This window comes from Lynx rufus, unplaced genomic scaffold (assembly GCF_022079265.1).
Source record: "Lynx rufus isolate CCGP_SWC_20201006 ecotype Redwood Valley unplaced genomic scaffold, mLynRuf1.p SCAF_1, whole genome shotgun sequence".
NCBI classification, from domain to species: Eukaryota; Metazoa; Chordata; class Mammalia; order Carnivora; family Felidae; genus Lynx; species Lynx rufus.
Window position 1 is genome coordinate 118,873,079 of NW_025814823.1, and position 24,204 is coordinate 118,897,282.

At 42.9% G+C, this 24,204-nt stretch overlaps 1 protein-coding gene and 1 non-coding gene across 3 annotated transcripts in view; one reads left to right on the forward strand and one right to left on the reverse strand.

The window, feature by feature from the left end:
• ARHGAP26 (Rho GTPase activating protein 26) overlaps positions 1-24,204 on the forward strand; it is a 427,668-nt gene that overhangs the window by 347,214 nt on the left and 56,250 nt on the right. For both annotated transcript variants that reach the window (XM_047086326.1, XM_047086334.1), the window contains exon 20: positions 5,173-5,326. In XM_047086326.1, coding sequence (XP_046942282.1) covers positions 5,173-5,326 — 154 coding nt within the window. The remainder of the gene's footprint in view (positions 1-5,172; positions 5,327-24,204) is intronic.
• Positions 17,755-17,859, reverse strand: LOC124523389 (U6 spliceosomal RNA). Its single transcript, XR_006964988.1, has one exon. It is a non-coding gene; the product is annotated as a U6 spliceosomal RNA (small nuclear RNA).

Below are 24,204 nucleotides of genomic sequence, written 5' to 3' on the forward strand. Positions count from 1 at the left end.
AGCCCATATTCTGACAGACATCCACGCCTGGTGGGAAACCTCCCCCGGAGTGACGTTGCAAGTCTGTGTTTCCTATTTATCCTCCCACTCTGTGTATTCAGTGGGCTGGAGTGTCGACGCTTGCCAAGACATGTGAATTCGGTTTGGTGCTGCGTGTGCATTCCTGGCCTTGTCTCTGGGTTCCGTGATAAACACAGACCCTGCCTTTTGTGTGGGGGGGTGGGGATGGGGAGGGAGTGTCATTAGAGTGAGCAGGAGTCACTTGGTAAATATGGAAAGTGAGGTTGCTTAGCTCCCAGATTTCCATGGCAACCCCCAGAACAAGTACAATATCACCAAAATTATTCTGTGGCTTTCTTTTTTTAGTTGCAGTGATTTGGTTGCAGTCCTATTTTTCCGCTCCTGATTTGTACAAAAAACACAGACTCTGCCCACTATAACCATTACTTTGGTTTCAAGGACATTAGTGGTGCCTGTCTGAAGCACCTGAAAATTCAGTCACACAGAACTGCCTCTTTCTGTGCTAGCAGAATACGCTTTGATGGCTTTTGGTCACCTTACATTTATTATTTGCCCTGTAACCACTCATGGAGCTTTAGCGTACATTATGCATGGGCCAGGTGGCAGGAATGTGTGACTGATGCTCACCTCACAGATCACTGTAACAGACCCTGGAGGGGTTCTTTGTGGGCATGCATGCCCCTGCCCTGAGTGGTTTGAATTTCTAAGCCCCAAGACCACATCTGGTTTATCACCCTTCGTAGAACATATGTTCATAAAAACATCCAGTGCTCACCCACACGTGTTTACAGTTGTTTGGGGATTTATTTTATCATTTCTTTGCTCCAAGCCCTTGTTTGCTGTGACTAAAATGAAGAGAGATTCTTGTTGACAAACATGTTTAAAGAAAGCAAGCATCCCCATGGACTTCAAGCAGTTTAGGAATACTCCTGAGTTGTGGGCATTCTTTTTCTTTTGGTCATTTAAGTGGTTCTCTCTGATCCTGTTGATTTGACTCATAACTGTTGTTGTTTTTCTTTTTCAATCCACTAGCCTGTAATTTCCTTTTCTTCAGCAATGTAATTGTCATCAATCCTTCTTAGACCTTCTGATGACGATGCCGGAACTGGCCTGAATCATCAGTGTCTCAGACAGGTCCAGCTCTGATATTTGAACAATTTGGTTAATTTCATTTTTAAAAATTGTGTTTTCGGCTGCCTGTTGTCATTATGTTTTTCTATTAGGGCAAGTACTCATTTGCCCACCTGACAAAGATCCCCCTGTTGGGAGTGACATTACTGAACCATGTTCTCTTTATTTTTTAATTCATAGCAAATGTTTTAGAATATGTCTTGGTATAATTTGCCATAACCATTAAAACATTTGATTGGCTGTTGATTTTACTCTCCACCTCTTTGCTGGACTAACTTTGACTGTCCTGCTCACCCTCGGTGAAACACCTGTCAGTGTTTCAGCTCAGAAGTCTGCCTATACCTAGAAGCTCTCATTCTCACTATTTGAGGTCTCATGTCCAATAAAACGGTAGTGGTCTTGCGTCAAAGAGTGCCAGGTTTCCAGACTTCCTTACCATGGGCCCCATCGAGGCTTACCAGTAACAAACAGTCCGACTTTTGATATGTATATTTAGCTATCTTGACTGCAGAACTATGAAGTTTTATGATTAAAATTTTTGTATCTTCTTGTTGGACAAAAGACTCATTTCCTTGATCTTTTGCCTTGTTGTCATTTTGTTATTGGTTATGCCATATTTGTAAGGTTCGAGATACCTAATGTAAGTTGAAATAGAATCTCCAAAAGGATTTATTTTCTAAAAAAGAATTCTAATGACCTCCACTGAATGAACTACTGGAAATCCTCAATTTCAATTTGGGGGTAGCCACTCATTTAATTCTCTTGGCTTTCAAGTCCAGGCAGGGTCGGGCTCTCACTGTCCATCCCTGTCCTCATTCCCATGTGGGTTCATTTCAGACACATGTCAATTTCCATACGTAGCAGTCTTCTTGCTTCACTCGTTGAAAAAGCCAAAAATTTTACCTAAGTCCCATTTGTAGAATGAGATTCTTAAATGAGTGTTAGGATTCTGATAAAATGTTTGATAAAGCAAAGCATCTTTTTTTTTTTAATATAACTTCTTGTCAAGTTGGCTAACATACAGTGTATACAGTGTGCTCTTGGTTTTGGGGGTAGGTTCCCGTGATTCATCGTGTGTATCCTGGGTGTTGCAAAGATCTTTATCTAATTTTTTTTTCAGTTGTGATTTCAGAGTTTTATCTGTCCAATGTTTGTTTAATCTTAAGGTGCTTACAGTCTATCAAGTAAGGTAGACATACAAACACATGAATAAGTGCAAGTTAATAAATACTCTAATATGCACCTGACTTAAATACCTGGCAGTTAGTGTAGGGGTTCACTGTCAATGCCAGTCATTGCCAATACTCGGTAAGTACTTAATAAACATTCATTGAATAGATGAAAATTGAAGATTCTATCTCAGATACTTTCTTTTCCTAATGGATAGTAAGCAGGAGAAAAAAAGCCCCAAAGATATTTTAGAAAAACAAATGTATTTTTATAAAGGCATTCTTTTTAATTTATAGAATTATGATTCTATATGCCCTCTTATGGGCAACTAAATATAATCACAGGAGAGAGATCAACTATGGTAGTACTCTTCTATTTCCTGCAAATTCAGAGAATTACATCCTGCAAACTTGTCCTCAAGCTAGAGTTAATAAAATTATTCATCTCTCCTTCCCTCTGAAGCAGAAATTGACTCCATTGAACCCCAGAAAGGTATCATCTCTAGTCCCCTTTTCTATATGGTGGTCTTGGGCTTCTCACAGTCTTTCAGAAATCTGTATAAGAGTATTTTGGTCAAAGGAAAGTTTCACTTAGCTGATTCATACTGGCAAGTGGCATATCCATTTTCTCAGTGATCCTCTATATGTAATTTTAGAGTTGTTTTTCTTCCTGATAGCAAGTTCCCATTTAAAGGCCTGGTAGTTTTCCTGCATCTTGGCTCATTGTAACTCTTTCAGTTTCTCTTTATTTGTTGTTGTTTCTGTTGGAATTGAAGCTCTTGAAATAGGAATAGTTCTAAATCTCAGGAATCAGGTTAATAATCTCCTTGTTTTTTTTTTTTTAATTTTTTTTTCAATGTTTATTTATTTTTTGGGACAGAGAGAGACAGAGCATGAATGGGGGAGGGGCAGAGAGAGAGAGAGACACAGAATCGGAAACAGGCTCCAGGCTCTGAGCCATCAGCCCAGAGCCTGACGCGGGGCTCGAACTCACGGACCGCAAGATCGTGACCTGGCTGAAGTCAGACGCTTAACCGACTGCGCCACCCAGGCGCCCCAATCTCCTTGTTTTTGAGATGTACTTAGAGTTCAGAAATGTCCCAAAAGCCTCACAGGATTTTTTGACTCTTAAAGGTTTTTACTCTTACAGGGTTTTGTGGTTTTTGATTCTTCTATAGGGTTTTGTGAGGGTTTTTTAAAGTTTATTTATTTTGAGAGAGAGAAAGAGAGTGTGAGCAGTGGAGGGCCAGAGAGAGAGATAATCCCAAGCAGGCTCTGCCCTGTTAGCACAGAGCCCAATGCAAGACTTGATCTCAACAAACCATGAGATCATGACCTGAACCGAAATCAAGAGTCGGTCACTTAACTAACTGAGCCACCTAGGCGTCCCTCTTCTATAGGGTTTTAAACATGGCATTGACAATTTGCCAAGGTACTAGGGGCTTCAGGTGTGTGTGTGTGTGTGTGTGTGTGTGTGTGTGTGTGTGTGTATGTTTGTGTATTACATGTGAAAATTACTCTAACATCATCTCATAAGCATAATACATTTGTATGCACATGACTAGTGCAAATGGAAAAAAATTTTTTTATCACATCACTCTCTTTATTGCCTAAAGAGACCTGAGTTTAAATGTCACCCTCTAAACTACCGTGTCAGTGAGTCCAGTCTGTCTTCTTAGGGACATGGTATACCTCTGGCTTGTTTCAAAGGTCCAGTGTGCATTAACCCAGATACACTATTTCCTGATAAGTGAGTTGATTGTCTGCAATGGCAGCTGATTTCATTATGGTGTATCTGTATTGACTGTGGGACAAGAATGACCTTTCAAGTCTCTAATATTTTTGCTACAGCAGTGGTGTCTGTACCATTTAGCTAAATCGTCCCCCCAATTTTATCTTCATCACATTAATTCCAAGCTTTTAAGGATGGGAAGAAAAAGAACGTTATTTTCTTTGAATAGTGTTCCGAAGCTTACAAAATGCATTCTTGCATATGATCCCACTTGATCCTCATGAACTCCTCAAGCTGTGCAAAGCAGCAGTCCCTCTCCCCATTTGATAGATGCGTTAACCAAGAAACAGAGTGAAAATTGCCTGAGGCCACTCAACCAGTCAGGGGTGGAGGCTTCAAGAGAACTCTGGTTTCTTCCTTCCCAGCTTAGTAATACTCTCTAAGCCCAAATATAACTGCGTGGACTGTGTACTTGGTGTTTTATATGCAGACTACTCTGTAGCCCTTATAGATTTGTTAATCAAAGAACTAACTTGAAGCTAGACATCAAATACATGGAGCTGGAGGCAACCCAGAAAGGTATGTCTTTGGCGTGGTCAGGAATTTACATTGCAGAGTCATAAGAAAGTTGATGGCCAAGGTGAAGATATTTTATAGTGAGGTGCTATAGAATTGGAGGTAGGACGTGGCCCTGGCAATTAAGACCAGACTGGGGGCAAGAGTTTTAGAATAAAAGGTGAATGGCACAGAAACCAAGGGGATCTGTTTGAATGCAAGGGGCTGTGGAGGCTGCTCTGTTCTGCCCATCTGCCAGTCAAATGAAGACACACAATTCATAGTGCAGTGGTAGGACCACGAGGAAAATGGGTGGTCCGTGTTGTCAGGTTTGGGGGGGGTGCGGGGGGGGGGGGTGCTCCAAAGTTGAAACTCATGTGTTTTCCTGTTTCCTTTCCTCTTCCTTTTCTGCCCATAATTCCTACCCTTTCCTATGTCTTTTTCTTAGTTTTGTTGAGATCTCAATCCATTCTCATGATTGCTAAGTTTTTGTATATATGTAGGAACAAAATATCCCTATGAAATAATAGTGATGTGGGGCTCCTGGCCTTTTTTTTCCCACAGAGGAACAAAGAAACAGCATCATCAACTCCAGTTTAGAATCTGTCGTCTCATCAAATGCAAACAGCATCCTTAATTCCAGCAGCAGCTTACAGCCCAACATGAACTCCAGTGACCCGGATCTCGATGTGCTCAAACCCACCCGGCCCAACTCGCTGTAAGTATGATGTCCGGCTGCCTGCCACACCGTAGGCCCTTGCTGAGCAATTCCACCTGGAATTGGCCCTCTGGCCCCATCTGACTCTGAGCATTGTCCCGTGAACATGATTTTAACCTTCTTCCTAAGTGTGGAGCTTGGCTAGTTTGTTGTGGATTTTTTTAAGCATCATCATCTCAGAGGGGAATCATTATTCTTAACATACCGCTTCTTGGCCTTGGTGATCTTTGATTTACCATCCTGCTAAGGTGGCTTTGGTGATGGCTACTGACTGTGCTGGCTGCTGGGCATGAAAAGCGATTTCTTTTAGTTTTACAAAACATCCAGGCACTGTAGTAACTCAGAAGATCAGTAGCCAAGTCTGCTTCTCTCATTTATGTTGTCTTGGTTTCCCTTCTCCCTGATGATGTGGAGTATGTCCAGTGCTACCTCTGTGTCTCCTTCTAGAAAGAAGAGCTCTCCAGTAGCCCTTTGAGTTTCCAGATCCTCAAACCTTAGCATGACTGTGATCACATATCAGAGGCTAGAAAAGAGAAGAATCTTTGTTACTTCACCTTTGGGTGGTAAACACCCATAGCCCAGAACAGGCAGTTTTGGGGCTGCTTGTCCAGTCCTCCTCGGAAAGTAGATCCACTGTCTTGCGGTTTCCTCCCACATTGCCTAGCATGCTTCTTCAGACCAACGCATAAATCCTGTCAATCGGAGCCTTTGCAGAAAGTATGTGAGGCCATGACCAGCACAGCTGGACCATCAGGCTACAGTTGTATAAGACTCGGGAAAAACGGAGCTGACCTTGCCTTTCTCTAGTAAAAATAGTTTGAGGTTCAGCCACAGATTGCCTTCAGAGCAGTCATTGCACTTAGTGAGTCACCAGGATACGAGAACCTTCTCCTACCCCTCTCCGTGCCTTGGATGCATCCTCACACCCTGCCATTCTATGTTTCTAAGATATTCACGGTTTGTAGAGCTGCAAAATGGGTCCAACAATTTTTGCCTTGGAGGAGACTAAGGGATATTAAGGCTTGGGGGTGGGGCTGGGGAAAGGACTCTAAAGTGGACTTAAGGGGTGCTTACACTGCAGATGAAACAGTAGCATCAGATGAAATCATACACTGGGAAAATAATGGTCTGTTTTCAGTGGTCGGCAGCTTTAAATCCTACCTCGATGTTCAGGAAATGGAATTACTTCCCTGTTACCTGGTGGGAAATACGGTTATTCACCAAGAAGTATACCAGTGCCTCAAGAGCTCAAAATAATTTAACTTGTTCAGGTTATGGGTGGTGAGTCTCTTCTGCTTCTCCACGGCTGTGCTTGCCTGTGGAGGCTCTGTGTCTTGCCGTCTGGCTCTGTCAAGCACTCCTCTATCTGCTTTCGTAGACTTGAAGGACATTCTGGTTTCTTCCTCCTCTCTCTTCCCCTCTCCCCATTTTGTCCAAACTTCTGTACCTGTCAGTAACTGATGTGATTGGTTGCTCAGCATGAGCGAGGTTGAATTTCTAGCCCAGGTTGCTTACCCTTCCCTGATGGTAGTCGGCAGAACAAATTAGTGGTCTTTAATCTTTGTTTTAAGTAGCTGGGAGCCCCCTGAGTCACCACTGAGTGTGGTATGTCCGAAGGGACTGCTTTGGCAGCGAAGTGATAAATGGGACAGTGTTTTTTGAAACAGGTCCTGGAGCAAGGAACTTGTGATTTTTATTTTTCAGTTGTCTAGATGTGATTTGTTTCACATAAAACACTGGGGGTCACTCTGCCTGCTTCACACCATCCATAGTGACCGTTCCCTGCCTGCTGCACAATTTGGGGGCTTTCCCAGGGAAGGAAGGGTGATGCCAGGAACAATTGGACTTTGTTTGACTTTCAAGGAAAGTTGGATGTAGGAGTGTGGAGGTTTCCAACAAGACTGCTCTTCTTCTAGGCTTCTAGTGAACACCTTCCTGATATCAATAAGTCTTGAGCTCAAGGCTGTTCCTGAAGTAGAAGCAGTATTGATAGTGGCACTGACACCAGAGTTTGCCACAGCCCTGAACAGGGGCCACACGAAAGGCCCTGTAAGCTCTACAGCAGGTTCACTGACCATTTCTGAAACCCAAGGCAGTGAGATGCCATTTCCAAGTCTGTGCCGCCTTCATTTTTCCTGCCTGTGATTTGCTTGGGTGGACTATGGACAGAAACTAGGCGATCCTGGCAACAGAAGCCACAATACTTTGCCTCAGAAAACTAATTCTGAGAAGCCTGCCAGCACGGTATGCCATGGCGATTGGGCTCAGTCACAACCAACGGAGACCCTGGGGAATGAAAGGGTCCATTCCCTCCATCATTGTTCACTTTAAAGTACACAAAGATCCTTGAATGGGAACACTTAATGATGCAGATGAAAACAGAAAACAAAGTCAGGGGGTGGGGGATTACCATTAGTTTGAATATTAATTAGGCATAAGGTGGGGAACCAGTCACCAGAAGCTGTCTGTTCTCCTTTTTATTTCATATATTTGCTTTTCATTGTTTTCATAATGACTGGAACGGTCATTATGACCATGTAATAGTCATAATGAAAGGAACATGCTTTGTGACTCAGCATCCTTTGGTACTTTAGGGACCACATTTTGCTGTCTCATTGGTAAAGCTTTCCTAATTCTCCAAGGAGATCAGGGCCCTCTTGTTTGTGTGGGCATAATGCTAAATCAGGCATCAAAATTAGAGATGCACCATTCGAGCCATGCCAGGGCAAGGCTGCAGTGTTTGCATCTTTGGCAGACCTCCTAAAATGTACCCATCTCTCCTGAAGATCAGAAGACACCTAAGTCAGGACCAAAGTCCAGTCTAAAATTGTCAGCAACTCTTGCTGATCTACTGTGTGGCCAGACCTATGCTAAGCTACCAGGGGTAAAAGAGAAAAAGAGGATTTCTGGCCTTCCCAAGAGTTTATAAAGTGGGTCTGAGGAGGGAGGACAATGGTATATGGCAGTGCTAAGTGGGATTTATAGTGTATAAGTGCTTTTAGAGTTTACCAACTTTTTTTTTTTTAACATGTATTTATTTTTGAGAGATAGAGACAGAGTAGGAGTAGGGGAGGGGCAGAGAAAGAGAGACACAGAATCCAAAGCAGGCTCCAGGCTCTGAGTTGTCAACAGAGAGCCTGATGTAGGGCTTGAACCCATGAACTGTGAGGTCGTTATCTGAGCCAAAGTCGAACGCTTAACCTACTGAGCTACCCAGGAGCCCCCAGAGCTCACCAACTTTAAACAGATTATGTTGAGTACACGCGCCAGTGAGAATATCAGAAAGGGTGGCTAGATGAAATGTGAGGTTGTCGTTAGCTAAGATTTTATAGATCAAAATGGATGGATGAAGGTCATTGCAGATAAGGGGGAATGAGGGAGGCAAAGATGATCCACAGTGGAGAAAAACAGCCTACAGACGTGCATGCTGGGAGAAAGGGAGCTTCCTTTCTCCCCTACCACTACCACCAAAAAACAAAACAAAAGCAACACCTACTAAGCCAACGTTTATTTATTTATTTGTTTGTTTGTTTGTTTATACTTAAGCAATCTCTATACCCAACATGGGGCTTGAACTCATGACCTTGAGATCAAACCAACTTGTCGTGCTGGAACAACTAGACATCCACATGCAAAATAGGTAGATAGGTAGGTAGGTAGGTAGTTAAGTAGATAGACAGAGATACAGACTTGATACCTTTTAAAAAATTAACTCAAAATGGATCATAGACTGAAACGTAAAATGCAAAACTATGAAATCTCTAGAAGATGACCTAAGAGAACATCTAGGTGACTTTGGGTTTGGCAATGACTAGGAACATAATCCATGAAAGGAAAAATTGGTAAGTTGGACTTCATTTAGGTTAAACACCTATGCTGTATGAAAGATACTATTAAGAAAAAGAAAAGCCAAACCCAAAATAGGAGAAAATATTTGCAACACACATCCCTGATAAAGGATCGGTGTGCAAAATATATACAAAGAAATCTTAAAGTTCGGTAATAATTCAACAAACAGCCCAATTAAAAACTGGGTAAATGATCTGGATGGGCACCTCACTAAGGAAAACATTTAGAGGTAAATAAGCATATGAAAAGATGCTCAACATCTTAGGTCATTAGGGAATCGCAAATTAACACAATGAGATCTCTCTGTACACCTGTTAGAATGCCAAAATCTAAAACAGTGACACCACCAAATGCTATTAGGAGGTGGAGCAAGAGGAACTCTCATGCGTTGCCAGTGGAATGCAAAATGAGATACCCCCTTTGAAAGACAATTTGGCAGTTTCTTAGAAAGCTAAACATAGATTTCTCATACAACACGGTCCAGCAATCACACTCCTCAGTGTTGACTCAAATGAGTTGAAAACTGAAGTTCACACAAAAACCTGCCCATGAGTATTTATAGCAGCTTCATTCATAATTGCCAAAACTTGGAAGCAACTAGGGTGTTCTTCAGTAGGTGAGTGTATAAACCAACTGTGGTACATCCAGACAATGGAATATAATTTGGTGATAAAAAGAAGTGAGCTGTGAAGTCATGAAAGAAGCCACTCTGAAAATACTACAAAATGGTATGATACCAAATATCTGACCTTGTGAAAAAGACAAAATCATAGAGTCAGTTAAGAGATGAGTGGGCAGGAGGGAGGGGTAGTTGGAACACCAGGGCAGTGACGCCATTCTGCATGGTACCGTAACAGTAGGTATCAGACAGTACGCATCTGTCAAAACCCATAAAACCAGTGGGTCACGGAGTGAATCCTCACGTCAACCATGGACTTTAGTTACTAATAATGTATCAGATGGGTTTGTCACTTGCAACAAATGTACCTCACAAATGAGAGATGTTAATTACAGGGGAATTTAGGCAGTGGGGAGACATTTCATGGAAACTTTAGTTATTTTGAGCAGTTTTTCTGGAACCTGAAAACTGCTCTAAAAAATTAAGTCTATTAATACATTTTTTTTTAAATCTGGATTTCCAACTTCTTTTGAAAAGTTAGATTTGGCCATGCTAAATCCATGTGTTACTTGGTAACAGATGATGCTCGCCACAGGGGCTGTCTCCTCACAACTGGCCTGCTTTACTCGGTCTTATCTTCTGGCTGTATCCCTGTGATAGATTAAATATGGTCAGAGAAGCTTTGCAACCCCCATTCAGAGATGGACTCCTTGGATCTGGGCTGGCCTTCATCCTCTGCCTTGATTTGGCCAAGAGAATGTGGTACAGATGATACTGTGTGTAACATCCGAGCCCAGGCCACAGGACCTTGTAGCTTCCCATCTCATCTTGGAATCCAGCTGCCATGTAAAAAGTCAAGTCTAGCCTCCTTGAGCATGAAAGATCATTGGAGAGAGAAGCCCAGCCATCCCAGTCAAGCCCAAGTCTAGGCCACCAATCAGTTGAATGCAGCCACATGAGTCCAAGAAGGACAAATAGAGAAGCTGACCATTCAACCCACAGATTCATGAGAAATAATACATCGTGGTATTTTAAGCCACTGAGTTTGGACCAGTTTATTCAGCAATAGTTAAATGACACAAGGCCCGTGCGTTTGTGACCTCAGAGCCCTCAAACTTCCTTGAGAGAGGGCTGCATTGCCTGGGTAAGGTAGAAAGGCAGTGAAGGTTCTCATTGTAGAGAGTGGCAGCATGGAGACTAGCCTGTCAGTTTTCAGAATCTTCTTTGAAACAAACGATTCATAAATGAGATTCTAAGAAGTTAAGAGACAAAGCAAAACCCATAGCTAATGACTGAGGCAATCAGAAAGATAGCTCAAACACAGGCATGGAAAGCAGGAAACCCAGGGTTTTACTGCTGACACCAGCATAGACTGGCTGGTGCCAGTCCTCAGCCCCAGGCATGCCCATCCCCCTGCTCCTTGGGCCGGACCAAGCGGGGCTGACCTGTCTCTGAGAACGGAGGTTGTTCAGATGGTGCTTACAAAGGACTGACAAAATAAAAGTCACTCTCTACTTTCCCAGTGACCAATGGAGTTGGCCTTATGCCGCTGCCTTTCTGGAAGATAGTGATTTTTAAGGAGGAAGTAAACAAATACTGAGAAAGAAGTCAGGGGACGTCCCACTAGGGACATAAAAATCTTGAGTAATTCCCTCAAGTTAAAAACTCCTAGGTGAATGCTTTCTTCAGACTGCTGGGGAAGGGACAGAAGGGCTTGTTAAGATGGAAAGCACGCTAGGAGGATAAAGGATGATTCTAGCCATGGAGGAACCCACCCTTGGAGTTCTCCCTGCCTGAGTGGTCCCCACCCCTAGAAAATAACTCCCTGCCCAGTAGCCTCATAAATAAAATTATTTTTTCATGTCCCTGCCGCTTGACACACACACATACACATACACACACACACAAACACACACACCCATTTCCAAGTTATTTCTGGTGACCTAAAAGGTGTGTGCATGCCAAATGCCTTCAAATTGTGCCACAGTCAACCGCCCTCTACCTCTTTGTGGCCAGGAAGAGGCGAGAGAACAGCCTCTGGAATTCAGAAGATAAACAGGACCTGCTTCCAGGCTGCCTTGTTTCTCTGAAGCAGTGCTGGCTCCTCCTGACTTTGATTCAGCTGCTCTCAGATGAAATCTGGGGAAAACTTGAGAGGTATCTGCAAAAGTTTACTTCTGTTTTACTTAGTTCAGTCAACGTTCACTCAGCACATGGTGCTTGAACACCTCCTGTGGGCCAGGCGTTATTCTGAGTGCTGAAGATGGAGTGATACATGCAAGGGAGTTTCTGTCCTCTATGGTCTTGTCTCATAATGGAGACAGGAGGTACATCAGTGCCTGTATATCAGATGTTGGAAAGTTCTGTGGAGAAAACTAAGGCAGAGTAGAGGAAGTACTGATTTGGAGGGAAAGGAGGCAAGTTACTTCAGTGCTTTCCACTGTGAATAGCAGTTAGTTTGTTTTGGAGGGACTTCTGCCCTCCTCCCTATTTCCTTCCTGTCTCTCTATCCCCTCAACCTCCGTGTGTCTTTCTCGTGCATGGACAGATGTCCCAGGCTGTTCCCCTTGCCTTCCCGCACCAACTTCTCACCTGGAATCGGACACTGTGACACTGGAGCTGTCAGTCCGGTCATTGAGTTATCAGTGAAAAGGAGGAACTTCTCTAGGGGTAGGCATTGCCCCTCTTGAAACCCAGACCAGCTTGGGGGTAGGCATGCCTGTTGCTGAACAATTTGGAAACATCCACCTCCCACGGGGTTGAGCTGTGTGCATAGCTGTTATTTATTGAGACCAAATGAATCACAGAATGAATAGTATGCATTAAATGGTGATAATAAACGGTATATTTTTAAGTAATTTGATCACCTAAGTGTGATTTTATGTCCAAAGAGTTACACCCAAACAGGCAGCTATGATTTTACTACAATGATCTTGATTTGTCATTCTTTGGAATGCAGAGATTCGAAGAGGAAGTTTTCCTCTGTGGCTGAATCACTTTCTGTGGAGGAGGATCTTTCCTCTTAGAGTGAGGATTCTGATTCTCACCCACCTCCAGGCACAAAAGGTCTCTTCAGACTGTTTTGCCTGAAAAAGTGGTGGCATCCTCCACCTTGGGAAATAATTTGAAAGCAACATCATTTTCCACAAGGGATCCATTGCCTCTTCTTGTTCCTCCTCACAACCTCTGGGGTGGTTCCAGCCAGGCTCGTTCATGGTTGTTTCTTAGACCACCTCACAACCATCCCACTTACACCTCAGTCTCCTGGGGCCACCATGGCCACCACTCCTCCCAGTAACCAGGCCACGTTCCCTTGGCATTTTTAGAGATTGTCACTGATATGACCCGTATTCTTGTTTTCTGAGTGTCTTCCTGTCAGCTTTTCCCATTCCATAGCCAAGATCTCCTTCACCAGTTTGGAGCCCAGCTGGCCTCACTTGGTTGAGGGTGGAGATTCCTGCCTGATGACCCATCTGATTTTTATTGGATAAATGTGTTTGGTTATTAGCAGTTTTTTTTTTTTTTTAACATAAAAATTGCTCAAGGCAGCCCTCACACTTCATGACCCAGCAGGATTTCTTTCCCAAGCAACAAGGCTGTCAGTGCCACTTGGATCTCTACAGCCTGTCAGCAGAGGGGGTATGGGAGGAGGCGGGGACGGGACATCGTTCAAGTCGTTAGCCACAGCCCTGTTTTCCAGCATAGTGGAAATCGCAAATGGAAAAATGTTTTCCTTCACACACATTGTTGTTTTCTTTCCTCCTTGATGAGCTAACATCATAAAGGTTCTGTATTCTTTCTGTCAACGAATTAATATTGCTAAACAATCTCAATTACCCAAATTTGTCGTGACAGTAGATAACTAAAGCCTTGGGGCTTAATTAAACATAGAAATAAGTGAATTTAATCTGAATTTAGCTGCTCTGACATGGCTTATGGCACTGTATCTTATAGGTAAGTTGGTGTTAGGCATTTGTAAATCTCGAATTTTTTATTCAATCTTTAGGGAAGGAAATAGGCTTATTATTTTGCGCATGGCTTTTAGCACTTTCAAGCCTATGAGGGGACTTTGAAGGAACTTCAAGTTGCCATTTTTGTCCCTTAGAATTAGATTTGGAATTGTTTCTCTCCCTACATGTGTACTTTGGGGAAATCTTATTGGTAGATTCAGATCCTAAATCGAGTAAATTAAAATCATATTAAAGTGCTCCTTTTTAAACCTTTTTGGTCAGTCTGGAAAGCAGATGCTTACTTAGCTAGGAACACATCTCTAGTTGGAAACAGCCTCATGATCTTATTTTTCACCCCTTCTCTGCATTAAGTATCTAGAAAACAATGCAGGATCCAGTGTAGACTTCCTTTGCTCTCAGCTACGTAGGTCTTCCAGGGTAGGGGCTTAGCCCAGTGAGGTGTTCAGGGTCCCTGGTACGACCTGAGAGCCCATTAGATATACCCACTTTCAGGCTTTACTGCAGACTCGCTGGATCAGCCACTCTGGAAGAGGAACCCGGGGCTCTGTGTTCCAACAAGCCCTGCAGGTGATTCAGATACATCCTGAAGTGTGAGAACCACAGGCATAGAGCTCATGGAGTGGATGGACTTCCACAAGAATAAACACAGAATTTACTTCCTTGTAAAGCCTGCAGGACCACGCCTGCATCATCCCTAGCACTCTGGTTGTCCCTGCAGTGATGACAGTAGAGGGGCTTCAGAACACCCTGCCTCTGGTCTTTGAGATTAGTCACAACTTGTGAGGCTGATGACTGATGAGTTTGCTTCTCAGAGGAGCCCAGTTAGCTCACCAGGGCTGCACTTTCCAAAGCCTGAGGGAAGCCAGCCTGCAGCTTTGCAAATGCATGCTTTTTGGTCACAAATCATGAAAGGGTCGGTGCACCAATTAAACCAACAGATATTTTTATTGAGCACCTACTGTATGTGTAACATGAGAAGATGAAGACCTTTGCATCGAGAGGAAAACAGCTTGGAACATGGTAGATGACCATTAACATGTATAGGAGATTTGAGACTTTTAAATCAGCATTCCCCAAATTGGTGCAAGGAGGAGGGGGACAGACAGGTGGGGAAGAGTAGGAGCTGAGTTGGATACAGTTGAACAGATTCTTGTCTCGAGGACTTTTGCGCCACTAAGATGTCCATTGTGAATCTCCCAAAGGGCATGTGTTATACCACGTTTCTTAAATGTATTTGACCTTAGCACATGCTCTTTACGGCACTTCTCTTTAGCCTCTTAAAACTGTATTCTATAGTTTAAGAAATGCTTTTCTATATGAACACTCTACTTTTGAGGGGGGAAATGTATTTTTCCTAATGGATGGCACTATTAGGGCAACCATCCTTCTGTAGAGCGTTTATGGTTACAAATAGCTGTCTGAAGGCTGACATGGGCTATATCATGTCCAAAAAGCTTTGGGATCTGGTGTAAGGAAAAACCCACGTGGCCTGGTAGTGAAGCTTTGGCCCTGCTGTTTCCTGTCAACTTGTGCAATTACTTTCCCTCTCTGAGCTAAACCTCTTCTGCGAAATAGGACTAATAACAGTAATAAAAATAATTGTAATAATAACAAGACCTACCTTCAAGGTTGTTGTGAGGGTCAGATGAATTAATGCCTGTATAATTAAATGGCTAACAAAAATTGGTTTTCTTTTATGCTAAGCAAAAACTGGTTTGCTCTTAGACTGTTGCCCTACTATGAACAAATCCTTACTATCGATTTTTTCCGGTGGTAACAGTAGACACTCAGTGTTTATTTTTTTGTTTGATCCTGGTGTGACACAAAGAACCCATATTAAAAATAATGAGGTAATTTTATTTTATTTATTTTTTTTTTAATTTTTTTTTCCAACGTTTATTTATTTTTGGGACAGAGAGAGACAGAGCATGAACGGGGGAGGGGCAGAGAGAGAGGGAGACACAGAATCGGAAACAGACTCCAGGCTCTGAGCCATCAGCCCAGAGCCTGACGCGGGGCTCGAACTCACGGACCGCGAGATCGTGACCTGGCTGAAGTCGGACGCTTAACCGACTGCGCCACCCAGGCGCCCCAAATGAGGTAATTTTAAAATAAAACATCTAAAACTAAGTTAACTACAAATAACAAAATCCCCTGAAAGCAGTCAAAGCACTCCTCTTTCAAGACTGGCTTCAAGCTGTTTGCACAAAGTCAGCAGGCTCAGGTGTTTACTCTCCAGAGTCTTGTCAAGCCATCTATCTACTCCCATTGTTTCTCTGTTGGGTGGAGCCAATTGGAACGATACTAATTAGAGGAGAACCTAATTGCAATCCTGAGATTTCACTGGGGGATAATTTAGCCTCAGGAATTCCTTTCCAGCCTGTGACTCTGTGTAAATTTGACTGTCATTATGACAAAAAGAAAAAGAGTTTCTAAAAGCATTCTGAAATTCTGCCTCTTAGTCATTCACTGCATTGGTTCTATCGGGTTCTTTTTGTGCCTATTAGCTTCTTTCCCAAAGAAGCAGTGGAGCTCTTCCTAAGACATTGCTTCAGTGTTCCCTTCAGTAGTCCTTACAAATTGGACAGGTGATGGGGCTGTGGCTGGGTCACTGTCAAAAATGTGCAGTAAAGGGATAAAATAGTTGCTGTACAGACCCCCCCCCCTTACCTCTTTTGGCCTTAAGTGAAGAAGCTGTGTCTTCAGAGGAAGCCAAGATGATATTGTCCACAAAGAAATAAATGCGAAGATGTCTGCCCAAGGATAATGTATTAGAATCCTAAGAAGAAACATCAGCACCATAAAAATAGCATAATTCAGGGATGGTTTATTTATAAAGGATTGGAGGCAGGAAATTCATAAGAGATAGTACAGTAAACCAGGGCTAGTCACACCCAACCAGTTATCAACCTTAGGCTGGAAGGACTTGCATAGAAAATGGTGGCCAGACCCGAAGCAAAGAGAGGTCTATAGAGTCAGTCCCTTGAAAGGAATTTTGGTCAAGGGGCTCACCCATGTACAGACGTCCTCTCAGGGAGACAAGGGAATAAATACCTTGGCTCTCTCCTTTCTGCTGGTGATCTCTTGCCCGAGCTCCCCCCCTTGGTGGCCCCAACAGGAAGCCAGAGGGTGCAGGATGTAATCCATGTTAGTTAGCTCTTAGGGAAAAGAGGGCAGGAAGGACAGTGGATGTTCTCCAGTGCATATGTATATTGTAACACCACTTATAGAAGCCACAGTGTGGGACCTGAAAGGATAACCATCAGTAAAAGACTGCCAAAATAAATCCCGGAGTATACTGCTAACCAGTACAGCAGAGGAATGAAGGAGTTGTATTTGTGCTGGTATGAACAACCTTCTAAGGTCCATTAAGGGAAAAGTAGGGTGCTGTGTTTCTCAGCCCAGGATGCACATTAGTATACCTGGGGAACCTAAAGTAAAAAAATGCCAAACACTCCTTTCCCGGAGCCTCAGAGTTAATTGGCCTGGGGTGGTATCTGAGTTTTGGTATCTTTCTTAAACTTCCATGGTGGTTTTGATATTCAGCTAGATTTGAAAACCATTTGTGTGTGTGGTATAATCCTACTTATGTGTAAGACTCCAGTGATATATACACCTGCAGATATGTGTACATGTTTGTAATGTTTCTGGAAAGATACAGGGGAGTGAATCTATGCGGTTGTGTCTCATAGAGGCACGTGGGACATTGGCCTTTGGTGCAGGGGACACTGATGTTTCCTTTCAACACTACCCGTTTGTAGCGTTAGAATTTTTTTAACGTGTGTATGCCTTGATTGTTCCATTTTGAAAACTCAGAAGTAAATTTTCTCAGTTTTAAAATCACCATTTCATTTTTTTCTTAAACTTATGAGGTACATCTTTGTGCGAAGGATTTTTTTAAATGTGCTTTAATTTCCAAGTTTTATTGAAAAATAATTGGCACACGTCACCATGTAAGTTTAAGGCATACAGCATGATGGTTTGATTTTTAAAATAAGAAATGTTTTACAATCTGTGTGTCATTTTTGCCCAGAGGTCATGCTAATCTTATCCTTATTATTCGAATTTTTAGTATATGTGCTGCCGAAGTGAACAGAGGAATTTTGTGAAACTTTTAAAATTTGTCACATCCTCAGTAACCAAGGATGTTAGGCCCTGTTTGAAGAATAAGACCTATAACAAGAAGGTATAGCTTTTGGTGAGTTTCAGTGAAGTCAAGTTTTCTTGAATTATTATTTCAATGGCCAAATGACTCTTGTCAAGGGCTCCAGGTCAGGTTAGAAAATGGTTAACTCTTCAGGCAGGAAAGGAAATTTGTCTCAAGGAGCTAGGTAAAGTAGATGCAGTTAGATCCCTGCATCTGGCCTGATTTCAGATTTCTTACTTATTTGAGAAGCCTAACTTAAGGAAATCAGAAAGTCATTTTTTATGTTTACCCATGAAGTCCTCCACCGTCTCCTAAACCAACATTGTGAAATTTAAGTAGTTCAATTTTCTTGTGCTATATATAGTTCTCTAACCTGATTTTCATCTGTCATTCTCCATCTGCTCTCTCCCCCAATTTCCTTTAAAAGCCCCATTTTAAAGCAGAATATATAATGGAAAAACCTTAACTCTTGACCTTTATGGAGGTACACTAGAGTTATTCCATAATAATTAGCAGTTGCCCTGGTAACCTCAGACACACTGCTTAAATCACCTATATTCATCACTGCCCCCTGCCTTCTAGCCAGTAGGATCACCTGCTTCAGGCTAATGAAAAAAGGAACAATTATTTTTATAATCCTTTTCAGCTTCTTTTGTAGGAGTAGGAGCAGTGATATTGTTTGTGATTACTTGCACTCAAAAGAGATTTTGTTGTTCTAGTGACTGAAAGCAGTGACATAGAGAAATCATCTTGGGTTTTGAGCAAGTTGGCAAGCTCTACTCAGTTTATTTTGTTCACTACTGTACTCCCAACCTTAGAAGACGTAAGCAGGTACAGCTTGCAGATTAGAATCTAAGAGTCGTGACACTTAGGGATGTGATGGACAATGACATTGGCAAGGCTGGTGCCATGCCACGTCAGTCATCCTTGACAAGGATGATGAAAACCCACTAACTTCAGTCCTTGGACTTGAAGAATACTGCTTGAAAGTTGGAAAACCCAAAGCTGAAGCACAAGAGAGATTTCTTATCTAAAGCAAATGTTTTGACCTCAATTCTGTCTCTGAGGAAGCCTGTATCCTCCCTTAACTTCCATCCGCCGTGCCTTACAGCACAGACTTCATGATAGGAGTGCCATGGAACTCTTGGCTTCCTCTGGTGGAGAAACAGCCCCCACACCCTCACACATCCTCTTTCCCATTCTCCTCTTGATCCTTTGTGTGAAAGTGGAATTAGAGGAAATATGTCCTTAGTCATCCCATGGCAGTACTTACAATGTACAATTGTCACAGTGAAAATACACTGGCAGGAGATCAAGAATCAAGAAGTGGAGTCATGGGAATCCTCGACACACTAATCCAGTAGAGACAAGATCCACATGTTAGTGATCGACATGGCCAACATAATCATCCCAGACAGTAGTTAGACCCAGTTCTGTCCCAAGGGAAGACTGCAAATGAATAATTACTAGTGGAAGAACACCCACCAAATGCTCTTGCTTGACCCTCTAAATTTTCTTAACTCTCACTGGAATGCAGACCTACCTTTATCTTATGTGTCCCTTTGGTATACGGCACCACCAGTTGAACATGGGCTGCTGTAGCCTTCTTGCACCCTACAGCCCTCACAAATATCAGCCAGAATCAGCCAGATCTGACAGACCCTTCCCAGTCAGTTAGCAAACATATACTAAACACCTACTGTTTAAGACACTCTTCCGGGCACTAGGAAAGAGACGAGCAAATACTCTGCCCTCAGATCTCTTACAGCCCAGATGGTAGAAATCAGCTCTACATACATAGGGCAAGTTTTGCTGCCAAAATGAGACAGATTTTAAGTAGTAAGTGAGTGGCTTGGTCATTCACTTAAAAATATTTATGGTGGGATGAATTGCCATTGCAGTTTATGTTGTGTGGGCAGGGTTTCCAATAATCTCTCTACTTCATTTTCTAGATCTACTTTGAAGTTTGTAATTTCCTTGTCTGCTTCAGTCCAGTTTAGTGAAAGTGGGGAGGGGGGGAGGAGTGGTAGTTTTACGAACCAACTTTTTTATTCTGTTAGCCAAGAGACTGCCTATGGCTGAAAATGCCGATTGTCACTGTGCTGAGAAAAGAAAATACGGTGCAGCGTCCCAAATGTTTGTTTGTTGGCTTGTTTTTCACAGTAGTCTCTATGGATCTACATTTAAGATGCCATTTGGGGCGCCTGGGTGGCTTAGTTGGTTAAGCATCTAACTTCAGCTAAGGTCATGATCTTGAGGTTCTTGAGTTTGAGCCCTGCGACAGGTTCTGTGCTGACCACTCAGAGCTTGGAGCCTGCTTTGGATTCTGTCTCCTTCTCTTTCTGCCCTTCCTCTGTTCAATTCTCTCTCTCTCTCTCTCTCTCTCTCTCTCTCTCTCTCTCTCTCTCACAAACATAAACATTTAAAAAAATTTTTTTAGTTTAAAAAGATGCCATAAGCATTTTTTAAATTTTATTTCATGTTTTATTTATTTTTTGAGAGCGAGAGACAGAGTGTGAGTGGAGGAAGGGCAGAGAGGGAAGGAGAGACAGAATCGCAAGCAGGCTCCAGGCTCCGAGCTGTCAGCACAGAGCCCAACGCAGGGCTCGAACCCACTGACTGTGAGATCATGACCTGAGCCAGAGTCTTGACACTCAACCGACGAGCCACCCAGGCCACCCTAAAGATGCCAAAACATTTAAAATTTGGACTATAAGAATGCTGGAGAGAGAGAAAAAATATTTAAAGGAACAAAAAGTTGGAATTCTGTCATTTGGTTGTGTTGTGTTTTGAAGCCTCCCTACCCCCAACCAGAATTTCTCATTAGGACTCTTGGACTTTTTTTCCTCCCAGATATCTAGCTTACTAATACTTATGACAAAAATATAACAATTTCTTGTATAAAGCAGTATCTTGTTCAATTGAAATTTAATTCATAACTTGAAGGATTGTTTTCTCTACTTACATGGAAAAGGAGAGTTCTTGGGAATTAGTAGTTCTTTAAATTCTGAGTCAATGAAAAATAAGTGAAGAAGTTTTGCTACCTAATTGTCATGCACCAGCCAAGTAACTGTGAAGGAGTGCAGGTTCTTTTTTTCTGGTTCTTTGTCCATAAGGAAATTCTAAATTCTCTCTTCTTCACAGACCAGTTATTAAGTTCTGCCTTTAATTTCACCGTGAGTCAATTAGGTCAGATGCCCACAAGCAAGCACTCTGGTTCATCATTACAAAGGAAGAAACTTTCCTCGTTGTATTTTTCTTTGCACACGTGGCTGATTTTTCCAGGCTTTTCTTCTGCTTTTAGAAAGACCACCTTCTGGCGTTTATTCTTTTCAAGGTACACTTCACTAACCAATTCCAGTGGCAGTTCAAAGGGAGACTTAGCAAAACCTAAGTTGAGTTGAGATCTTGGATACCACTTGGTCTGCACTGGGCCTTAGAGAGCTCTATTAGCCATTATCTGTATACCCCTGTTGAAACTCAGCCAGTTTGGCACCTTATCCCTCACTTGTGGTGTGCCTCATACAAGAAGGTCACCATATATCCCACCAAATTAGGCACACCTTGGGAAGAATGAGTTCTCTGTGTACAAAATGTTCAGTGGAAACCTAAGGTGCTCATCGAGAATATGAATATATAATCAGTACGTTGTTGGGCCCCCAGACCCCAGGAAAGCAATGCGATTTCAGGCAGAATCCTCTTCGTGCACTGCCACAGCCTTAAGCTTTGCTTTTACTCCAGATTCATCAAGAAATCAAAGAATTTGTCGTAAAAAGAAGAAAAAGAAGACACTTTGTCTGCTCAGACAACCTGACCTGAGTTTTGCTATCTATAATGATGTCCCCCGCATTTTTTTTTTCTGGAGAGGATATGACCCTTTAAAGACTGCTTACATGTGCATCACTGTGGGACTGCCTTTGCTCCATGTGGTAGCTGTGAGACCGGAACATGTGCCTCTGCAAAGCTGAGGGTACAATCAGGACTCCCTGCTTTGGTTTTGTTGAGTAGGGTACACAGGTTGAGATTTTTGGAGGCTGGGTAGAAAAGAGGGAGGAGAAATGATGGAGTTGTCAGTTGGGGAAAAACTGTGGGGGAACAGAACTATGTAAAAGAAAATCTGAGGCACCCACGTGGCTCCGTCGTTAAGCATCTGACTCTTGGGTTTCAGCTCAGGTCATGATCTTGCGGCTTCATGAGTTCAAGCCCCACAACGGGCTCTGCACAGCTGCTTGGGATTCTCCCTCTCTCTGCTCCTCCACTCTTGCTGCCTCAGTTGCTCTCAAATAAATAAAAAATAAATAAAATAGAAGTAAATCTTACGGAGTTTCTCAGATGTGCTCAGAGATAGGAATCTTCTTCCAAGACCTCTCGTGAGTCTTTTTTTTTAATTTTTTTTATTTTTTATGTTTTTTATTATATGAAATTTATTGTCAAGTTAGTTTCCATACAACACCCAGTGCTCATCCCAAAAGATGCCCTCTTCAGTGCCCATCACCTACCCTACCCTCCCTCCCACCCCCCATCAGCCCTCAGTTTGTTCTCAGTTTTCTCTTACGCTTTGGCTTTCTCTCCCACTCTAACCTCTTTTTTTTCTTTTTTTTCCTTCCCCTCCCCCATGGGTTTCGTGAGTCTTTAGTAAAACGAACTTTGAGTTATTCAGTGTATCACAGTGTTACCTAGGCCCTGGGGCAGACTTACTTGAGTTTGTATCCCAGCCTCACTGCTTACTAGCTGTGTCGCCATGAAGAAGTTGCTTGTTGCCTCATCTATTTAACAGGAATAATAATAGTATCTACCTTATAGGGTTGTTGTGAGGATTAAATGGAGTAGTTTACGTACTTCCATGGCTTCTAGATAGTAAATGCCCATTAAAAGTTTGCCATAATTGCCATGAGAGTTGTTATTTTATTTTATTTTTTTTTTCTTCAACGTTTTTATTTATTTTTGGGACAGAGAGAGAGCATGAACGGGGGAGGGGCAGAGAGAGAGGGAGACACAGAATCGGAAACAGGCTCCAGGCTCTGAGCCATCAGCCCAGAGCCCGACGCGGGGCTCGAACTCCCAGACCGCGAGATCGTGACCTGGCTGAAGTCGGACGCTTAACCGACTGCGCCACCCAGGCGCCCCGAGAGTTGTTATTTTAACAATACCTGAGGACATGAAATGTCTTTGGAGGGAGTACTGAGGTGCTTTCGGATGGGCGCAGGGTGGGAAGGCAGGCTGCCTCCAGGACTCCATCATATCCAGTTCCAAAGTGACACAACCTGACTCACGTGGACCAATCCCAGAGACGCGCCCAGCGGCGCGCACTGAAGTACTCTGAGGAGCCAGGAGAGCTCATGCCTTCCTCCGGTCACTTCGGAGGATCATGGGAGTATGGAGCAGAAGCACAGGCCAGAGATCTGTAGAGCCACTTGGAGGAAAGCCAGGACCAAAATGAAGCTGAGCGGCTATCTTTGCACCCCATTACCAGCCTTCAGCCGTCTGGTGGGTCAAGGTGCATCTTTGCACCCCCCCATGGCTCTGCGTCCATGGTGTTGGAGTACCATGACCCCTTATAGCCCCAGTGCAGCTCTCCCCTGGATTTCATCTTGTGCTTCTACCTAATTCTCTGCTTCCCAGTACTGTTTCCTGAGAAAGAGAGAGTCTGACTGAGTTCAGCTTTGCTCTGGATGCTGTCATTGGCTGGGGGGCACCTATGGGCCAGAGACCCTGAGGCAGGTGCTTCTTTGGTTTAATCATCTATGGCCAGAGGGGCTGGGTTACACAACCTTTCAGCAGGAACTGAGCAGGAAGCAGCTTCTAAGGCTGCCACCTTCAAGGTATACCTTATTCTGGACCCAGTTATAACACACATGGCTCCTAGATTTCCCATCATCCAGTATTTTAGAATGTAACTCTTCACCTGTTCGTTTAACAAAAGTTAATCACTAATGAGGCAAGGTACAGAGAACTTAGGGGAAAAAAGACAGAGGCTATAGTAATACAGAGGCCTGGATAAAAAGCAAGCCACGTTTCGTACCCAACAGCCCCTTGAGTTGACATGTATATGACAATACAAACAGTAATTGATGTTTATAATCCTCATGTCTCAATAAAGTAAACTCCATTTGGTATAGTCTGGTTTTGAAAGGTAGGGAAAAAAATGTGCTGTATATTAGATTTCAATGGTTATAATAAAATCATGGGTCCAAAATTATTAAATTTTTGGTAGAGTGATTGGATGGAAAACCTTGTTGTTCACTGATGTAGATTTTGTGTCATAGTTCTGGTAATAGTGTGGGGAAATGCG